The sequence below is a fragment of the Anguilla rostrata genome, chromosome 11 (genome assembly GCF_018555375.3).
Source record: "Anguilla rostrata isolate EN2019 chromosome 11, ASM1855537v3, whole genome shotgun sequence".
NCBI lineage: Eukaryota > Metazoa > Chordata > Actinopteri > Anguilliformes > Anguillidae > Anguilla > Anguilla rostrata.
Window position 1 is genome coordinate 27123278 of NC_057943.1, and position 21295 is coordinate 27144572.

Consider the following 21295-nt stretch of genomic DNA (forward strand, 5'->3'; position numbering starts at 1 on the left):
CACCGCTCATACGGCACCCCTGTGTATGGGAACTATGATGGATTCAGACTCAGACTGAAAGGTGACTGTGAGTAAATATACATGCAATCTGTTACAAATTTGTTCAGTTCACCGTAATATGGATCCATTGTCCCGCGTGTGCGCAAGGAGAATAAACGGCGAACTGCATCAGAACTACATTGAGCCGCTTCGGTCCTGCTGTACAACTTTACGCAATATGGAAGCACTACAAACCTGCATACGTCCTCTAATGAATGCACAAATTAAAATAGTTTATAAAAATGGCTCACGTAGTTCAAAGTATAAACATAAAAGGCCACATTTGCTTTAATCATATTTCATGTTGTAGTCCAAAAAATTCAGTTTCGAGTACCACAATCAAGGGGATAGAGTGAGGGATAAAATGAGGGAGGTTAAATTGGAGGATAAAAAGAGTAAAAACAGGAGATAATAGAGGAGCACTTGTTGAGCCACACAGAACAGAACGGAGTGGAAGATTACGTGTTCTAAGGGAGAGAAAGAAAGGAGGACGCGCTTTTTAGGAGCAGGGTATATTTCACTAATGAGGTTCTAAAGCGGCGAAACAAAAAACAGCTCAGTTGACACTTTCTTTTTCTCAAACCCTCTGCTCTCTTACGGATAGCTAATTTCCTTTGTCATCCTGCCGTCTTGTTTCGTCTCATCCTGCCCAAAACGTTTTTTTCTCTTTTCTTTTGAAATATGCTTCCCGTAGCCTTTTATATCATAGAAGACGATTTCAGAGAGAACAGAATTTACATGACAATAACAACGCTACACTTGCGACATGGATTGGTTGGAATGAATCGGAACGGCGTCGCAGACCAGGGGACATTCATGAATACGCCAAATGAAAATCCGCTCGTGTCTGGACCATTCGTTAATGAGGGCACGGGTTCACTACAGAATGTCGCGTCTGATTTGACTTAATTGACCCGCGACAAGGAAACCCTTACCGCGTGCACGCGTTGGCCTTATAGAAAATTAATAGGGAATGCCTATTAATTGACACCCTTGGGGACTGATGAGAGATAACGGTTTTCCGTCTCTGAAAGCTTCTTTCCCTCAGTAAAGTGCATTCCACATTGGCCTTAGCTTATGGGCAATGCGCGCTCTTTGACACCAGCTCGGCGCGCGACACCGTCGGTCAGTGTTAAAGTAACTCTCTGACCGCCTAGACTACGCAATATTTTCCGTGTTTATTTTTTGCTTATCGGCTAGTTGGCCCCCGTGCCTATATTGCAGCACACATGTAGAAAAACAAAATCGGGGTTAATTTCAAGTTTGGCGGAAATTGTTCGTTGATTTACCGTAAATTAATCGGTGCAAGATCGAAATATGTCGTTTTATAATTAGACATAGGGTACGTGTTGCATCCAATTCTCATAATAGTGTAGCTCAAGTTTTAAAATTCTAAAAGTTTTCAGCGTTAATCAATTTCTGGCTAGAGAGAACGATAGGGGCGGGTGACTCGGAGGAGGGTGGGGTCGCTGAGCGCGCGAGCAGCGCTAAAAGAAATCTCACAGGTGTGTAAGTGAGAATATGTTCGTTGAGCGAAGCGGATTTTTTTTTAGGTGAAAAAAGTCAAGTACTCTCTAACAAACTGAATAGAACGGCTGAAGACGTCTTTACAATGGTATATGAAAATGACTTATTTATTGCCGGAGTGACTGTTTTGCGTTTTCCCCAAAGCTCATTCTTGCATTGATTAACATAGGAAAAGCAATAGGCAGCAACAGTTAAATGTTATATTATAACACGGCCTCTGATTTTCACTTGGATCTTCATTCTAAGTATTGTTTGTGAACAATATTTTGGGAGACACTATTTCCCATAAGGATCGTTTCATATCCTTTTTTAACGTCTTAATCTGGAAGACCTAGAATTCCGTTCTTGGTCATCTTTCCGCAGTCATCCTCAGTCACTCCTAACAGTGCGTCGTGGTAAATCGCTTTAAGGAGATGATCAATATGTGAACTGTTTTAAACGATCTCTCAACCAGATTTAAAGGGGAGTCAGTGTGAAACGCTGGGACACGTTTACCCACGGATAAAACGGTAGGAACAAGACTCTACTTAAGAACCCGTTCGTTCGTGCAGTTCGTTCGTCTGTCAGAATGACGAGAAGGGAGACCAGGTAAGCGATTTGTTGCCTCTTTTATATTGTGTTCTTATGTGCATGTTAACATCAATACTGGGTTAAATACAGTATTATTCCACATATTCTACTGAATGAGACAAATATTAATTAAAAAATGAACTATAGTCTACGGTTTTGTTTTCAATGAGAAGTTTTATTATTATTATTATTATTATTATTATTATTAATAATAATAATAATAATAATAATTTGTAAACTAGCAGGATTTTTGCATTTTGCTTATACTTCTAATATTTTTCTTTTTAAAGCTGTTGTTAAAACTATTTGAAATAGAAATGTTTGTATTATTTATACAGTAAACACACACGTAACAAAAACACATTAACAATCGCATGGGCTAAATGTGTGCATACGTGCAAGTGTGTAGGGTCCACGTATATAAATGTATTCAGACACAGTTCAAATTTGTAATATACAATACTTCCGTGTACACAATTTTCTGCTTAGCTTGTGAGGTGAATAACATTGCAGCTTAGATGTGGATTTTTGGATGTCGGGGTATTATTTTCTTCTGTTAAAACTGTAACCCATTAGGAATAAGAATTATTTCTTTTTCTTTTCCATTCAGTAGAAAACAATCAGCAGAATTGCAGAGAGAAGAAAAGGTGTGAAATTCAAGATTCTGAATGGAAGCATAGGTTCTCCCTGAATACGGACATCTCCAAACCAGAGAAAGTATATACAAAGGAAAAGTATTCTCATCTGCACAGATTGGTTTGTCTTTCTATTTTTTCCCCCAAAATATAATGGGAAATTTACAAGCTGCTGACCAGGGGAATTAAGAATTAATAAGGGTACAGACAACCCGACACCGGAACCAAATCTTTCCGATTGTTTTTCCTCTCTTGAACCCATATAATACTGGACATACCACAAGCACTGCAGACCCAATTAACTCTGGTGCGAACTCTGGTAGTCAAAGAAGACATTCCAGTTCGGGTCCCACAATGAACTCATAAGAGTCATTTAAAAAATGCTTGTTTTTAGCACTGTAAATCTGCATAATTCAACCAACAGCTTGTAATTGCCAAAAAATGTCAAGCCCATCGGTGTAGGTAAGGCTTCAGTCAATAGACGGATTCCATTGGACGATCTGAAGACCGCGCTCTGTAACACTGGTCTCTGTTGTGGGTGGATGCTGTAAACACAAATTAACAGATGGACTAAAAGAGGGAAAGAGAGACTGCAGAATCAATTGGACAAAAATAGAAACAAATAAACACACAGAACTGGACAACTCGTATCTTTCCGGAAAAAGGAAAGACAGGCATCGAACAAGGCAGTGAAAAAGGAAGTCGCAGAATAGAAGACAAGCTCAAAGGAGAGTGAGAAATGGACAGTACTGCCTAACCCTAGAAAAGGGCCGTTTTTAATCTGAGCTCCTGGCCAGTTAAAACTAGCCAGCCTTACATGCTTTCTGTGTTTAGTTTTTTTTTTTTTTTTTTTAAATAGAGAAGAATTCTTTACATTTCCATTTGGGAAGCTACCTCTTCTGTCTTAGTCCCTTTCCCACATCCACCATTCCCAGCAACTCTACCAGGCTTTCGCATTCACTGACTCACTGCTCCTCTTCCAGTTTCCCTGACCTTCTCCTTCCTCTTCTATTGCTCTCTGAACCTCTACCAATTTCTCTTCCCTCCACTCCTTCATTTTCCTTCCACCACCTCAGGCTTTCAATCTTCACTTCATCTACCTCATCTTCCTTATTCCTTCTTGTATCCATCTCAGTCTCCCCAGTGCAACCCAGAACCGTCCTTCTCTCATCTGAAACCCCTGACCACCCCCCCATCCCCCCCCCCCATTTCCATCCCCCCCTACTCACGCCACCTGGTGGTTCAATCTGGCTGGCACCATTCCATCCAAAGGGGAGGAGGACTTCCTCACACTGGCTGCCTCTCGCCTCAGCCACAGGAAGCGTGTCATCGGGGCCGCTGTGGGCGTGGCCATGGTCCTGGTGCTTCTGGTCGCCATCCCCCTGTTGGTCCACACCACGAAAGGGGGTGGCACCGGGGGTGCTGCGGGGAACCACTACGAGATGCTGGGGAGCTGCAGGATGGTGTGTGACCCCTACACCCCCCCTCAGGGCAGCCAGGAGCTGGCCGCCGTGTCACCGGCACCCCCAGATTTTACCGGGAGGCGTGGGAAATCGGGGTACAGGGGAGCACCAGGGCTACCCGGCCCACCCGGCCCCCGAGGACCCCCTGGAGAGCCAGGGAAACCAGGTCCCCCGGGGCCTCCTGGGCCTGGGCCGGGGGGATACGTCCCCTCCTTCTACAGCCCCAAGATCGCCTTCTTTGCCGGCCTGCGCAAGCAGCACGAGGGCAGCGAGGTGCTCAAGTTCGACGACGTCGTCACCAACGTGGGCAACTACTACGAGCCCAGCACCGGCAAGTTCACCTGTCCTCTGCCCGGCATTTACTACTTCACCTACCATGTGCTGATGAAGGGCGGGGACGGCACCAGCATGTGGGCGGACCTGAAGAAGAACGGCCAGGTCAGAATGCGGGAATGCACCTGAGTGTGTGTGTGTGTGTGTGTACGAGTCTGTGTGCATATGCATCCTTGCTTTTGTGCATGTGGCAGCATAACTAATACGCATTATGCGTTGCCTGCTTGTGCACATCTACCTGTTTATTAGTGTCTGTGTTTGTGCCAATTTAAATACTTCCCTTTTATTCATATACAGTAGAATCTCAGAGACTAGAACACTGAGAATGCCAGTCATTCAGAATACTGACATGTTGCTAACTTCTTTCTAACTGAAAGAAGTCAAAATACACCAGCTTCAATTTTAATCAGTACAGGAATGGTTACTTGGATTACTCAAGCCTAATTTTTTTAACAGGCTCTCATTGTATAGACATAAAATACTTGAAGTGGATAACTGATATTCAAAGAAGTGGGATCTCATTTGAACATTTTTTTCTGCACCAAGTTTATGAAAGACACAGCATCATAATAATAATAATAATAATAATCATAATAATAATCATAATAGTAATAATAAATAATAATAAATAATCAGGAGTTGATGCCATTTAATTTTAAAAAATGCTACCCCTCTTGCATTCTGAAAATCAAAAGACTGTTTTTATTATGGAGGGAACAGATTGTATTACAGTATAAATGCTATAAATGTATGTCTGCACTGGTGTATGCCAAATGAGAGAAGCTACAGTGCATGTGCATTCAGCAATGGACCCATCGGTCCGGCGCCTCAGTTACCGTAACGCTTGCCGAGCCTGTCAGTTCAAACGCTGCAGTGGCCCTCCCAGGGGCATGGCTCACTGACAATTAAGGCCTCATTCAATCTAGCTGCAAAACTCTTAGCCACTTAATTCTGAGTAACAAAATGACCGTAGCAAAACTGTTTTTATGCATTACGAGTTCTACAGATGCAATAATAAACCAGAATGTTGCAAGAAAAATGGGGGTGGGGCAAAGAAAAAAACACTTGCCTAAATTTGTTACCCAAAGTTGAGATCATTGCAGTAAGATTAATTCCCAGGCCTTGCTATGGGCAAAATCAATCCTGGAAAAGCTACAGCATGCACTTCAAACCACAACAAAACAAGTAGAATATGGAATCAAATGTGACGGAGGGAGGTAGAAACATAAGTACAACAGAAGGAGGAGCAGCGCTACGATATTGTCACCACCATTTGGGGCGGGGGGGATGGAGGGCTGGAGACTGACAGCTGATCAACAATTCAAGGGGGTGTAAATGCAACAGATTGGTGCCCCCCCCCCCCCCAAAGGATTCTAGGCTCCCAATCAAATAAGCAAACAAAGGGATGGACCAGTGGGACTTTCCATCTGACAACAGCTGATGAGACTCCTTTATATTGGTCAAATTATTAATAATAATTTAAATATATATTTATATATATATATTAAATATGCTAGCATGAACACAGCCTTATGAGACAGTGGAACGTGTCAGAGCTAAAGCTGCCACTTATCCAGAAAACCCTACACAAATTACCCGTCCTCTGACCTGAACGGCTAATCCACAGACCGCAGAGGGATCACAGACATGCCCCGCTGTCACGGAAATCCAACCGACAGATTGAGGGTCCTTTCCAGATTGTTCTTACGTTCTTATTGTTGTACGAGTACGTTGTATGCATACAGTGCAGCGACAATCGGAGCCTCCACATCACTGTACCGTTTCATTCAAAATCTATGTATGTTTTCTAACAAAAGTCATTTCGATCCATGTGAACATGAACACTGTAAATCTCTCAATGCGGCAGTTATCCATGTTTTAAAAACCGTATTTGCAGGAGGTAATTATCCATGACTACAGGCCCTCATGGACCACACAGAAGCATCACCAAACCTGGCCAGATCTGATATGTATTCTAATATCTGTTATATCTATCAAAATCCAGATGTAACCACTTTGCAACAGAAAGTGCAGAACATATAAATTAAGATATTTTGAGGGGGGGGCAAAAAAAATTTAAACGTATAAAATTCATAAATTGACAATTAAAATGAGGCATTGTAAGAAGTGGGGATTGAAAAAGAGCGAATGGCGACATTCCTTTTGTTTCAAAACGAGTGTTTGTGTCGGTAAGCAGTGCACATTCCGTTGCCACGGCCATTTAAAGTGTCAAACTGAAAGGAAGGAGGCTGTCATCTAGGCAGCCAGTTTATATGTCAAATAAATAACAGAAAGAAATAAAGTGACAGCGTTGCTCATCTCAATTCCCTGGACGCCAATTACCAAGACACAAGATAGGTGAGCCAGAGACAATAGAAATTACAGTGCAGATCAGAAGCCTATTAGAAGAGGGGAAGTTTAGACTTGACTGAACTAGAGTTAGGACAGACTTGTCATCACCTTTCCCACAGAAACCAGAGAGGAGGTCCACCAATTACAGAGCACGTTGGTAACAAGAAATGAAACCATGCTGACAGCGATTGGTGGATACTTTCAGGCAATACTTGTTCCATTTATTGTTACCAATGTGTTGTCATTGGCAAGACAGCAATGACACAATAGCTTACCCTAAACCAGTGTCCTTGTACAGAAACCAATGATATGTACATAAGGATGTTTTAAATACACGTTTGTGTATAAATACACGACTGAAAATTTGCCTTGCCACAGGAGAGATTGTTATAGTCAGAAATATGTCAAATTAACAAGAAGTTCCTAAATATACTGTAATCAATAATTGAATATTAAAATATTAAGTACTAAGTTTGATGATGAGTACAGGCCATTCGGCCCACCTCGGCTTACAGCTAGGGTTTCGCAAATGATGGGTAGTTTTGCCAACCTGCCCACCTCTATCCCTCATCCTGACCACCCACCACCCACTCAGAACATTGAGGTGAATCCATGTGCTGTCCTTGTGCCCAAAGGCAATGCAAGCATGGCCTTGTAAGAGCGGTTTCTCTGGGTGTTGGCTGTTCTGTGTACAGTAATTGTATTGGTATTCCTCTCTTCTCCTCCTGTTAAATCATTCATGGCTCATAGATGAGGTCTTGGATCCACCATCTCAGACCCCCCCACTGGCCTCCCCCCTCTTGCTTGTCCATTGATTCCCCATTAATTATCTTTTCACTCAACTCAATTATTCAGCCAAATTCAGGCTCTTCCAATCTCATCATGTGGTCTCACTCTACAATTCTGACGGGAATGAAATTAGAAATAAACATGTCGATGGATAACCCCCCTGCCCCCTCCCCTCCCTCCCTACACACCCACCCACACACACACACACACACACACCATTCTGAAGCAGAGCGGAAGCATTACATCAATTAAAAACACAGCCACGCCTGGCAAAAAAAAATGTTAAAATGCATCACAGCTCTTGAGACCATCTCGCAAACACACAAAGTGGTTCAATGAATGCCTGCATGGGACTGGGATGTTTATAGAACATGCTCTGTGTGTTTGGCACGGAGAGGATGGGGGAGGGAGGGGGTGTATCCTAGCCCACGAACACCCCTCTGGATGTTCTGAAGCATCAACAGTAGTCCGCTCCTGCTTAGCCAACTTGACCCCGCAGAACTCCGACCTTGACGACCGACAGCTGTGCTGCACAGGTGACCTGAGGCGTTCTCCGAACCCGGGAAGACCGACACGTGCACGGCAGCTTTTTTAACCTTGCTCTGCTACGCCGTGACCCGCTACTCCCTTCCCCGTTAATAACCGTGGCGATTCCCGCCCTTCGTAGAGGGAGCCGCACGATCTTGTTAGGAAGACACCAGAACATATGAGTTTGCTTGAGAGTGCCACAGGAGGGAGAAACACACGGTGGATGTGTATGTGTGTGTGTGTGTGTGTGTGTGTGGGGGGGGGGGTGTCTAGAGAGGGGTGGCAAACAGATGAAGGGGGCTGGCAGGGGGTTGACAGAGGGATCAAGAGGAAAAGAGACGGATGGATAAATAGAGGAGAGAGGACAGTGGGGCTTAGAGACAGGTGTACACAGAGGCTGGTGTGAGATGGCATGAGAGAGAAAGAGAAGGAGAGAGGTGCTGTGGATGTGGTGTACAATAAAGTGTGGTAGGTGAGAGAAAGGGTGCAGCCTTTACATTTTGTTTATAGCTTTCGAGCGTTTCCTTGTGACATTATTAAATGATCACTCTGCTCGCAAACTCAGGACGACCTCTCCCAGGACTGCAGTCTGGAACCCTTCCTCTGTGACTCTCATCTCACGACCTGAGAAGCTGAAGGCTGTAGTCATTCCACGCAGTGAACCACTACATCCCACTTCATGGACATTTGACATTTCAGCAGAAGTGGACAAGGAGCTCCTTATTTATCTCCTGTAAGGAGCACCCTCATCTTGGGTGACACGCATAGGCCATATGGTCAGTTTGCCCAGAGCAGTCTACTCAGTGCGGTTTGAACCTGAAACCTCCTGGTTGCAAGTCCTCCTCCCTGACAGCTGCAGCTGAGGCTAATTAGCAGACCTCCTGGACAGAGGAGATGCGAAACGAGAAGCTGGGGTTCCAGGTGCTATCAGCGCCAGTGATGAAGTACTCCTCCCGATGAGGCCCGCGTAGGGAAAACTGACAGAGGCTTACCGCGTACGACAACCATAAATCCCCATTGTAGAGAAATCCAGCCCCCTATGAACTAAACAGCGCCGGAGGATGCGCACAAAAGCCATTTTGAAGGACACGCTGTTCGCCCGTCACTGGGGTTAAGATGAATGCCTGTCATTGCCCAGCACTGACACGCAGAGGCTAAGAAGTTGCATGGAAGAAAAGAACGAGCGCTTGCAAAGGAGGCCTCTGGCATTAAATAATGGGGAAACAATTTTGTGAAATTCAGCGATTGTATTATGGGAAATTACAACAGTGTTCAGAAGCATTAAGCTTTTCTATCGGTGTAACTAACTTGTCATTACACAGAATCGTTAAAGTCGTCAGATTATAGGCTACCCAAGGGTTCATCTCTAACTAACTGAAAGAGACATAGTGATCTGGCAGCAGCGAGCTGTCACAAATCAATGACCAGACAGAGTAACACAACGACACCTTGTAGCATCCAATTTGTTCACCTAGAACTACAGCGGGTGTGGGAATTCGAATGTGATTATCGTTGCAGTATTCGGTTGTGTCGAACAGCCATCTTCAAATTACTTATCCTTAATTAAATGTGCTGCCTGTTGGTTTTTGAAGCAATTGATCAAATGGCGCTAAGTGTAAAATAATTATGTTTTATTTAGAAGGCGTAATGTGGCGAATCACGGCTCGAAAGCAGCCTGCTGATCATTACGCATTACGGCGGTGGGGTCAGCTTTTGCAGCGAGCGACTGTAAAAACGATGACTGTAAAAACCTTGGGATGAATTACTGCAGTTGGTTTCTCGTCATATTTCGACACAGCACAAATTATTGACTATTTATGCAAAAGCCAATTTATTTATACATCTGAATACATGTATTGGTCCCTTTCGTAATGGTAGCTGTATCAAGCACAAATGTAATTACATGGCTTTTAGACAAACTGAGTTTTTTTTTTTTTTTTTTTAAATAAAATTTTTGAAAGCTATAGCGCCAAATAAGTTATTCTCTGAACATAGGAGAATAGAGTCGTGCATAACAGGGAGGCTACATAAAGTGACCGTGGCACTTTTTATGCCCCTTAAATGGCACGTTATATATACAGCTAAAATAAAATAATATTTCCAGGCCTACGATTTATGTAGAGCGTATCCCACCGATTCGAAGATAAATATAAAAGCTAGGTTGTTGAGAGCTTTACTGAAGCAAATTATGTGTAAATGTGTATGCCTCTGTTCAGAAAAGCGACATTTCTCTTCGAACATTAAATTCGTTGTCTAGTAATTTATATTAGTATCTTTTTTCATTTTTCAAATAATAACCGAAATACTTTACTCAAAAGGAGACTACACTAATACATGTGAGTCCTCTATTTCTTGAGTTGTCTTATCTGTTTTTTTTTTCCCGTCAAGGGCTACGTTCCTTTAACAGATTAGCTAAAGGTCGCGCTCTTTCACACAGTAATAATGTCAGAGCTTTTTTTTTGATAAAGAACAGCACACGTGTTAATGAATGTCCGAGCGTCAGTAAGGTGAGGTGGGCGTGAAACAGTGCGCCATGTAATTAGCATTAATAACGAGTAGGCCTAAGTTATAAATGTCAGATAAAGTTACTTTATGCGGTTACTTTAAGTTAACCTGTATATTGAAGAATGTTCTTTATTACAGTCAACCAGAACCTGCTATGATTATAACTTCTGAGTGTTGAGGCGCACTGGATATTGCTACCAGTAACGACAGGCTGCTAATGAATGGAAATCCATAGCCCTAACCAACACACGAAGCGCTATCTTTTCTACATCCTTGACTAATGGTAAGCCAGCCATTTCGTAAATTGTAAAATAGGCTAGATGCGCCCTACGTGTTCCATATTATCCACATACTGCTAAAAGCGTGCACCTCATATTCTTCAAGTTTTGTGTTTGGTAATTCAACTGACGGAAAACTGTCGAGTTTTCTATACTTTTCGTTCCTTTACCAGCCTCATCTTAAACACCGTTGTATCGCCACCATTGAATGACTGCGGGAACTGCATGCATGTTGGCCTAAATTATCAACAAAACACGGCACTTAGCCTATATTAGTTGCGTAAAAGAAAATATAAGGACATAATACTACAATGGCAATTAATGGCGAGTCAAGTCGCGGAGCGTAACCAAAGTGCTCCCTGTCCAAAAGGGCTGCATATTCCCGAGGGGGGAAAAGCAATTTTTATAAAATGTTCAATTTCCGACAGTTTTCCTAGTTTCGGCCTTACCCTCCCTGGCTGCATGCGGAGTCCCCTAGGTAAGTTTAAGGGCTGCTTTTACATCGTCTCCGCTCCGAGAGGTCTGTATATCACCGCGAATGAATCCTGTCAGTTTTATTACCAACGGGGCAGAGAGCCACGGATAAAAACAACACTTCATATACCCTTACATCTCCCCGGTCTCACAAAATAGCCTCGCTCGATCAGTTTGTTATCCACCCCCTCCTCCCTTCCCTTCCATTCGGTACCCTATCCTGCCTTGCTCCCTTATCCGTCTGTATGGCTACACATCTGTACTTCTATATAAAATAGCACAGCAGCTGCGACCTCCTCCCTTTCCCTTTCTAACCATTTAATGGGCCCCCGCCCCCCTCCCTCCAATGAAACGGCGAAGCAGAACAAGCCTGTGGCGGCCCCGTGGGAGCCCCCCGCCCGCAGGTTGCTCGGAGATCAAGTCAGCGCGGCGATTCGCAACAGACAGGAACTTGCTCCCGTGTCGATATCAATCTCCATCGCAGCTGACAATAATCCTGAAACGCCTCCTCCCCACTTTCACAACGAAAACAAGGTTTCGTTTCACTTATATTTCATAAAGGAACAAGAGACAGCGCGCGAAGGAGAGAGAGAGGGACATCAAATTATTCTGTATCTTCACACGTTTGACCTGCCTGCTAACCTCGTGGCCTCCAAGAGCAATTATCTTAAATCCTGCAACCATGAATAGCTTCCTTTAACAACCAATATACATTGCTTGAATTTACTTATATGTATTTGTTTTGTTATGATGGCGACGATCATAGTTTATTTGATTTATAGATAATTATTATTTATTGACCTATCACAAAAATAAATTTTTTTAAACAATAATTATTACCTGTTCAGGCGTATGCTAAAAAGTGATGTCTTTCCTTTACTGTCGGTGGTGGTCAGATAACTGTCTGGTGGTGAGGCCGAACCCTGCCTTATACCTACGTGCCACTGGGTTTGCTCAATGCGTTCAGACTTATGCGCACATAAAGGGAATTCCGCAGTTACACCTTATTCGAATGATATAGCGTTTAATACTTTTCCAAAGCACTTCTAATTTCCCCGAATCTTAAGCACTATAATCGAACTGTGATCATTCACATTCATTTAAAGATTCATCCGACGTTTGGATGGTTTTACAGGGAACCGTTGCTCGGTGGCCTTTTAAACTTCCCTAAGCACGTATTCGGGCGTTGTTTAGTGCCCGCGAGCGTTCCAGTTGCCTGCAGGGGTTACAGAAATAATGAGCTGAGCAGCATACCTTTTTTTTGGGGGGGGGGGGGGGGAGGGTACAGCGCGGTACAGTGTCTGTCAGAAATCCTTATCGAACGCGACCGACTGAGCTCGTTTCATTCCGCGCGTAGCCTACAGCTGTTGTTTTGTTGTTTTGTAGCATGTAGGGGCCTATTCATTGGTTCCGGCCGCCTGTAGGTCCACCAAACACCAAATACAGGTATTTGCATGGTGTTCAGATACTATTTACAGTATGGCTACCAGGCAAGCCTATCACACTACACTGGCAACTCCCCTTACTGCTTAATTACGGATATGTAGCCTTACACCGGCTCTGAACTTGGAATGACGTGCAGGCTACTTGTTGCTGCAGTGCCCGTCTCAGCGAGTTAATGGTCATCGTTGAACTTAATATCCAAATTAAGTAATTGCAAGTTAGTGAAGTATTTTTCTTCTTCTTCTTCTTCTTCTTCTTCTTCTTCTTAATAATAATAATAATAATAATAATAATAATAATAATAATCAGGAACGCCTAATTGAACATCCTGTTCCCACACATTTAATTAGCCATTAAAACAACAACAATAATAATAATAATAATAATACACTAAGAAAAATATGAATTAATGATAGTTAACATTATGATATAGTTTCCAGTAGTTCTCGTATTTTTTTATTAGTCTAATATACAAAGCCTACTTTATTTTACCGCAATGAAAGATATTATTTCCGTTTGATATTTTGTAGGCCTATTTAGGCTTCATTTCTCCCACTGGATGATTATGATGATAACCAGAAAATGTGTACAACCGTTTTTACGGGGTTGCGGACAATTATTGTGTCAGCATATTTGACTGAATTCGTTCCCCGCCATTAATCGAAATTGCTATGGACATTTTGGGAGGCAGGAAGCATAAGGCTATAGCTATAGCCCCGTGGTTAGCAATTACTGAAGGCAGTTGTTCTCGTGGGCTTCGTAGTTGGCAAGGCAAGTCCCAGGAGAAGGAGCTGCGCGCGCCGTTAATCAATTCGATTTAGGCCGGACAGGGACACGCTTAACCGCGGCTCGCCGACACGCTTCATGTCGGATACACACTGCGTGACCTGCATCTCATTTGGAGAAAGATGGATAGACGAAGCCAGGCAAAAGATAAAGGGGATAGGGAAAATATAGAGAGTAAGGGAGAGGCAGGCTGATACAGACTGATTAATCTCACAATGAGCCTATTGAGACGGAAAGTTAAACACAATTTATGTCCTCATCTATGTAGCTACAGTGTTATAAGGTTAGCTAAGGTTATGGAATTGAGACTGTTGTGTTATAAAAGCCAAAGTATACTTTCATGTTGAATATGTTTTTATTTATACTTAGGCCTACATTCAAGGGCATCATTTACGGGGTGGATAGGTTACAACCCGCCAATCTTACAGAACTTGCCAAATAACACCCCCTTCCAGCCCTCCAATAATATAGGATGATGATCAGAAAAATAATTTAATATGATAAAGATTGGGATTTCATGTCATTTCATTTCATCCTAGGGCCGGCCCTGTGTGCTGGGATCAAGATTCTCATCCTTGTCAGTTGCAATCGGACGCATGACAACCCCTGTCAACAGTGTTAATTCCCAGTGCTCATTCCCCTGTTGCAGTAACATCAGTGACAACAGGTGCCCATCAAAGACTCAAACCTCACAATGTACAACATATTGTACCAAAACAAACCGTGGTTTAATTTAACAATGCAATTTGAGCATGCACTGTTTCTAACAAAGTTCAAAGGTAAAAAAAGCATGCTGCCCTTTGATTTTCTGAAACTTCAATCACTTTTAAGCTGTTACTGCAGTTGCTTGTGCTATTTTAATAGTTTAAAATAAAAATAACTGCTGCGCATGTGGGAAACTCAGTGATTTCTTCCGCTTTTTTCAGCTTTCAGTGACTTTCCACAACTTTGCCGTAACTGCTCAGTGACTTCAGGCAATATTTTCTGTGACAAACACCCAGGCTTACTGATCAGTAATCTGATTTATCCCCCCCAATATTCAAACAAAAAGTTATGCCCTTGCCTATGCATAAAAATGGAACAATGTATTTGAACTATCCAATACATCTTAGTGTAGAAATTAAGGCACCTTCAATGTCTGTAACTTAGCGTACCTCTAAAACGAGCTTCTATGTTTGCACTTTATATTGGCTATACTTATACCTGTGTTCAATGTGTTGAATTATGCACATGAGTTAGACACGCCTTACTTGAAATATCACTACATTCTCTCAGTCAAGATTTTCAAGCCAATCGGGTTTCAAAATGGTGATTGTCAATTTCACAGGAAGTCACAGAACATACAGACTAATTTAACATCCAAAAGGCCTACCGTAGCAGGGCTAGTTGCTGTGCCTTAGAGTCACAAGGGTTAAAGTCCAGAGTGTAAAAGCTGTGAATTAGTTGCATATTGCAACTGAAGCAGTTGCCATAGATGTACCCTAGATGCATGTAGACCGCGTGATATATATATCTATATGCTTTTTTTCAACTTGGTGTATTTTAGAAATATATCCAGTATATACAAAAATGTGACATATTTTATATTGCATAAATATAATATGCAATTATATTTCATAAATGATTAAATGTATATTTACTGTACAGTATGTTTCATTTCTTAAAAGGGCTACAATAAAGATATAAAGAAGAAATGGTAGAGTAAGTGGAGGCAAATTGTTAGCTATATTGATCTGTGGAGCTGCACTCCATGTTTGGTGTGCAAACTGTCTTGTCACCAGGGGCCCTGAGGCCCCTGCAGCCATGCAACAGCGGCCCTCTCCGCCTCGTACCCATGCAGTGCAGGCACAGCACGTGTGTAACGAGTGTGTGACTTCATTTACATTACATTACATTACAGGCATTTAGCAGACACTCTTATCCAGAGCGACTTATACAACTTTGACACAGCTTTTACATTGCATCTATTACTAAGAGGGGAGCGATGTGATCGAGCGCCATGTTCAGGGCCACATCACACCACATGACATTACATTACACCACATTACATGACACCACACCACTTTGCATTGCACCACATCACACCACATTTCTTTACATCGCACCACACTTCCTTGCCAGTATGACTTAGTGGGTGTGTACCTGTCAAAATTTAATCTAAATTGTGGTGACGCCTCGGCTACAGCTGGTCGATATTGCAGGAACTGCCTGGCCTGCTAATTAGACGGCACTCTGCTAGCGTTGCTGCTGTAAGCAGGGGAAACGCTGCTCAGAATTATGTAAGCGGCCCATCACTCAGATTACACGCAACAGGTCAATACCAGAGAAGGATTACTGTGTACAAGGACCCCTCACCAGAACATAACTGCCAGGCCCACCTCCTCCTCCAGCCGCCCCCCCCCCCTCCCCAGGTCCTCAGGTGGATGCACCTACCCCACGATCGATATGAGAGGGAAGATAGGCGCTCTCAAATAGGGTGTCGAGGAGGGGGGGTGGGTCACTGGGGTCAAAATTGCACTTTTCGGTGTGCACAGTGTTGGGATTGGGAGGTGAGAGGACAGAAAGATAGGCTGCCTTAAATACGCTAAAAAATGACACTATAGTACCCCTCCCCCGACATCTCCCTCCTCTTTTTCTATCTCCCGCCCCCGAGCCTGAGGGAGAAGAACAGGAGTGGGGAGCCAAAAAAGAGAGAAAGCAATTTATTTTATGCCAATTTAAAATTCTCACTTGATTAAAGGGAGAGGGACTTTCAGCAATAACAGCTCCGAGAGAACACTGTGCTTCTCTTCAAAGCGCGCACGGTCACACAGCCACTCGGTGAAGACGCGCAAACAGAGCACTCGGAGAAAAACTCCTTTTTACCCCCCGTTCTTTTCTCAGGATGTGCCCCCTTTTGTGATTTAGGCGAGGTGCAGAAAAGGAGGAGTCACACAGATGTGGGGGGCATTGGGGGGGGGGGGGTGCTGGCAGATATGGGTGGAGGTTACACCAGTGCACTTGGTTCCAGTTAGTTATGTTGTAATGTTAGACAAATAAGTCATAAACCGTCTTTCCCCCACTGACTAAAGCCGTTAACATTTAAATGGTCGTAAATTTGCAATAACACTTAATCTGCCGACACCATTTACAACACTGAGATGATTCACGGGCAAATTGTCGGAGAGACGGAGGGAGGGTAGTTCAGCCTCATTACTGAATCAATGCCTTTAATGGACTCTCTGATTCTCTTTGCTGTCGTAGACTGTGGTCGTTTGCCAGCTTGGCTTTAGAGTTTACGCTCATTATTGTTCAGTTCAGGGCACGTAGTGGAAAACGTATCACTCCCCAAATGCATCCTGACACCTTATTTTTCTCCACCGAAATTTCCCTGTTAAAATGAGCCCAATTTGAAATTAAGAAACCAAAGACTGCATTGCAAGACACGTACATTGTTTATCAGCATTCAAATGAATAGTAATACTATTAATAATAATAATAATAATAATAATAATAATAATAATAATAATAATAGCAGCAATTATAATAATAATGCTAACAATGATTAAGATTATGATAATAATAAGTTATTATTAATAGTATTATTGCTGTTGCTATTATTATTATTATTATTATTATTATTCATACATTTTTATAGTTTCTTTCAGCTCACCTCAGGTTCTTAAAGTATGAAGCGGGATGTCCTCCATACAGCCACAACCAATGTTTAGCATTCAGTGACAGCCATTTTGCACCAGAACATTCACCACACATCAGCTCAAGTGGAGAGGGTGGATGTGTTTGAACAGTTAGCCAGAGGGATGTTCAGTTGGCCATGGTGTAGGGAGCCCCCTACTTTGCTGTAGTTGCCATTAGATCTTTAGTGAACAGTGACTAAGGACTCTAGTTTAACATTCAAATAAAGGGAAGTCCTACAGTATAAGTGTCCCCATCATTGCACTTGGGCATTGGTTGTACTTTGTCAAGAAAGATGGCTGTCCCCACCTGGCCTGACAACAATTTCAGCAGTAAAAAGGGTTGTCACCCATGTGTTGACCAAGCTCAGCTCCACTAAGCTTCAGTAAAAACCAAACCCAGGCCCGCTTAGCTTCAGTAAAAACCAAACCCAGGCCCGCTTAGCTTCAGTAAAAACCAAACCCAGGCCCGTTTAAGTTTCAGTACAAACCAAATCCAGCCCCACTTATCTGCGCTAAGCCATACTTAACTTCCATCATAAGGCAGAATTTGACATGGTTGTATAGCTGTTGACCATAGGGACTTGTGACTTGTGTTAATAGTGACTCACTTTATTGGTTTTGCCAACAAAACATAATTGGTTGACACAAGTCAGTGATTGACAACAAATGGTAGCTCCACTAATTATGGGTTTTATGAAACCTTGCTGTCCCATCACTCATAAAGAAATGTGTTTGAATCCAGTAATCAGAGTAATTCATCTAATGTCCTGCTCTTTGCTTGTGTCGGCCAGGTCCGGGCTAGTGCCATTGCCCAGGATGCCGACCAGAACTACGACTATGCCTCCAACAGCGTGATCCTGCACCTGGATGTGGGGGACGAGGTGTGCGTGCAGCTGGATGGTGGAAAGGTCCACGGGGGCAACACCAACAAATACAGCACCTTCTCTGGCTTTCTCATCTACCCTGACTGACCCCACCACCCCCTGACCATAGCCTCACCCCCTATACTGTCACACCCCTTTTTCTGGCCCTGACTCCACCCCCAAACACACCTCCACTCACTGAGACTGCTGGAAAGAGGAGGAGCTACAAGCATACAGGTTACACAAAATGACTTTTTTTTTTTTTAATGTTAATTAACTGGAGGCTGGGAAATAAGTGGAATGTATTTTTTAAAAAAGAGAGAAAAAGAGGTATAATGTGGGTGGGTTTTATTAAATGGAACCACTGCAGAGATTGGAGAAAGCCTGGGCTAAACTGGATTGTAAACATTAAGGAGTTGTTTACAAGGCATGTTATGTGAGATATTGACAAACCATTAACTCCATAAACCAAATTCATTCATTGACCTCTGATGTGTGTATGTGTTTACTTATGAGGATGTACATACCCACCACTCCCCCCGTCACCCATGTACACACACAAGCGCACACACTCCCACAGACAGACTTACAAACACACACACACACACACACACACACACACACACACACACACACACACACACACACACACACACACACACACATTTCTGGAGTGTTAACATGTCTCCTGTCATCATTTTATTGAGAAACAGACAGATGTTTACACGGGTTAGCATTAAAACACACGACCTTCTCCAGTGTCAGTCAGCTGACAAACGCACTACAGCTTTCTATAGGCTACTATATATTTGAAGAGCAAACTGCAAATTGTGTGGTCAGGTAGTATGCATAACCGTGGAGCTGCAGGTCAGAAGAACATTGTAAAGGTGATTAGATGTTTCAGAACTACTTGTGAAATATGTGTTTGCGTCAGCGTGGACTTCGATAATTTTTAAATGTGGAGTTAGGGAAAGGAAAACTCATGAAAGTGACGTTATTTCTACACGACCTAAAATGGGAGCTACTGCGTCGCGCGGCGGAGACAGGATATGACTGTATAAAAATGCGCGCGCACACCGCGGGTTCTGATGATTAATTTAAGTCCCCTTGCACAATTCGTTTGACTTAAAGTGACCGCTCTGACTGTCTGCGCGAAATTGGAAATCCGGCCTGAACACGTATATTTACAAGGCACAGTAATCGAAGGCGCGATGGCTCACCGCGGAGTCTGTGCGCTCCGACATGGATTTCCAATATTTCCAAAGACACCACGAAAGGGAAAAAATCATATATTGATTTAACCTGTTAATACACCCACCACTTTGAGCAGAGTCCAGTATGCAATTTTTAAACTAAGCGTCACATTCTTTTTAGTGAATGCTGGTGTGAGCTAAAGACGAGTGGTTGACTAAATATATTCAATGATGATAGTGCTTCTTTTTCAGTAGATTTTTGAGAAGTCGTTATAGGCACCGTCCTTTAATATTAAAGACCTGCAGTAAATCAATATTAATGCTTTAATACTGCCAACGAAAAAATTTTCAATTGAGATGAACACTCTTACTTAAAGGCTGAATTTGGCACTGCATATGATTATTACTACTGGTATTAGTCTCACACCGTTCAGAGACCAATCAGTTAGGAAACCTATCTGCAAATGCATTTTTGGGTATGTAATATATATTTATACATTAGTGCGAGATTGTGTGATAATTTTGAGAATTTTAAGTTTTACATTTACTTTGCATTTAAAAAGATTGATATCACACATCACAATATGGAAGACTAGCATATCATTTTTTAAATGTGCAAACTGGCTGGATACAATGGAAGGATTTAAGATAGCAAAATATTAATGGCTTGAACAGTCGGAGAAGGACTGGTTGATTTGTTTGAATCTGAAATATGCAGAGTAATTCCAGGTACATGTTTAACGCAGGGTGGGGAAAGGGATCTGTTTCAGTGGCTGTCCAGTTAAGTGCCGCTATCGGTTCTGTCTTGGCTACGCCAGTGCACACTAGCTGCATTTCCACACAGCTTGCGCTAATGGCTAATGAGCTAGCCCAAGCTGGGGCGTCTTACCTTCCCAGAGCCACTTCTGAGCTTCACTAGGGCTTCAGCAGCACCTGCTCTGTGCTTCAAGCTTTTGCTACAGCCCTTCTAACACACTGGTCCTCATTGGGACAGTCAGGGTAAAGGGGAACAGTCACGGTCAGCGGTGGGAAAAACAGGTAGCTTCTTATGAAAATCCAGAGGTTGGCTTTTCAATGGGTTACTGAAATTAAGGAGGAGGTCTTGTAGCTATGCGAGGAATTCAGAGTTACGGTGGCACCTCTGTCAGTCTTTGGCAATTGGCTTCAGGCTCAAAATCCGGCATGCTTTTGACCGACCTGGGTGGGGCTGACAGTGGAAATGCGGTCACCGTGTCCAGGAGACCTGGAGGGTGGAACTCTGGGAATTCCAAATAATAAAAGTAAGAGGGATCAAAAGATTTTGTAATAAAATAAATGGGGTTTCCAGTTGTAATTTATAGTTGTGGTCATTAAGGCAAGTGTTAAGACCTGGGGCCATTTGGAATCTTTAATCTTCTTATGCGTCAGATGTCTGAGACAACTTGAAAAGAGGTTATCTTTAATCTATAAAACGGATTGAACAAAGTCACAGAGTCACACTGAGTGCTTCCAAAATACCTCTGCCCCGATTCAGCAAAGATGCCCTTTTCCTATGGGGGGGGGGGGGGGGGGGTATTCAGCATTTCATTTACTAATCGCATGTTATCGTAATTCTTTCCCTCAAACCCAGACACTTCTGCATTAGAATAATGGAGCATAAAATGGCCGACTGTACAATTCTAAATGCTGCTGAGTTTAAGGCTAAATACAATATATGTAATCATGTTTGTTCAGTACTGCTAGTTCCACATCAGTGTTTTGAAGCAAGTTCTGGCGTTTTGTGTAATGAATGTCTCGTTGAGTCAGGCCCAGGTCTGGAAGCAAGTTTTATCTGGTCCTGGTGAACAGGAAATGACATCAT

General features: G+C 42.8%; 1 protein-coding gene and 1 long non-coding RNA gene across 2 annotated transcripts; both read left to right on the forward strand.

The window, feature by feature from the left end:
- Positions 1-1561: 1561 nt before the first annotated feature.
- On the forward strand, positions 1562-3621 carry LOC135234468 (uncharacterized). The gene is made up of 2 exons (XR_010324114.1): positions 1562-2154; positions 2747-3621. It is a non-coding gene; the product is annotated as an uncharacterized LOC135234468 (long non-coding RNA).
- A 389-nt stretch (positions 3622-4010) lies between these two features.
- On the forward strand, positions 4011-20090 carry c1ql4a (complement component 1, q subcomponent-like 4). The gene is made up of 2 exons (XM_064299116.1): positions 4011-4672; positions 18191-20090. Exons 1-2 carry the CDS (start codon positions 4124-4126, stop codon positions 18368-18370), a joined length of 729 nt encoding a protein of 242 aa, XP_064155186.1. The 5' UTR covers positions 4011-4123; the 3' UTR covers positions 18371-20090.
- Positions 20091-21295: the final 1205 nt, after the last annotated feature.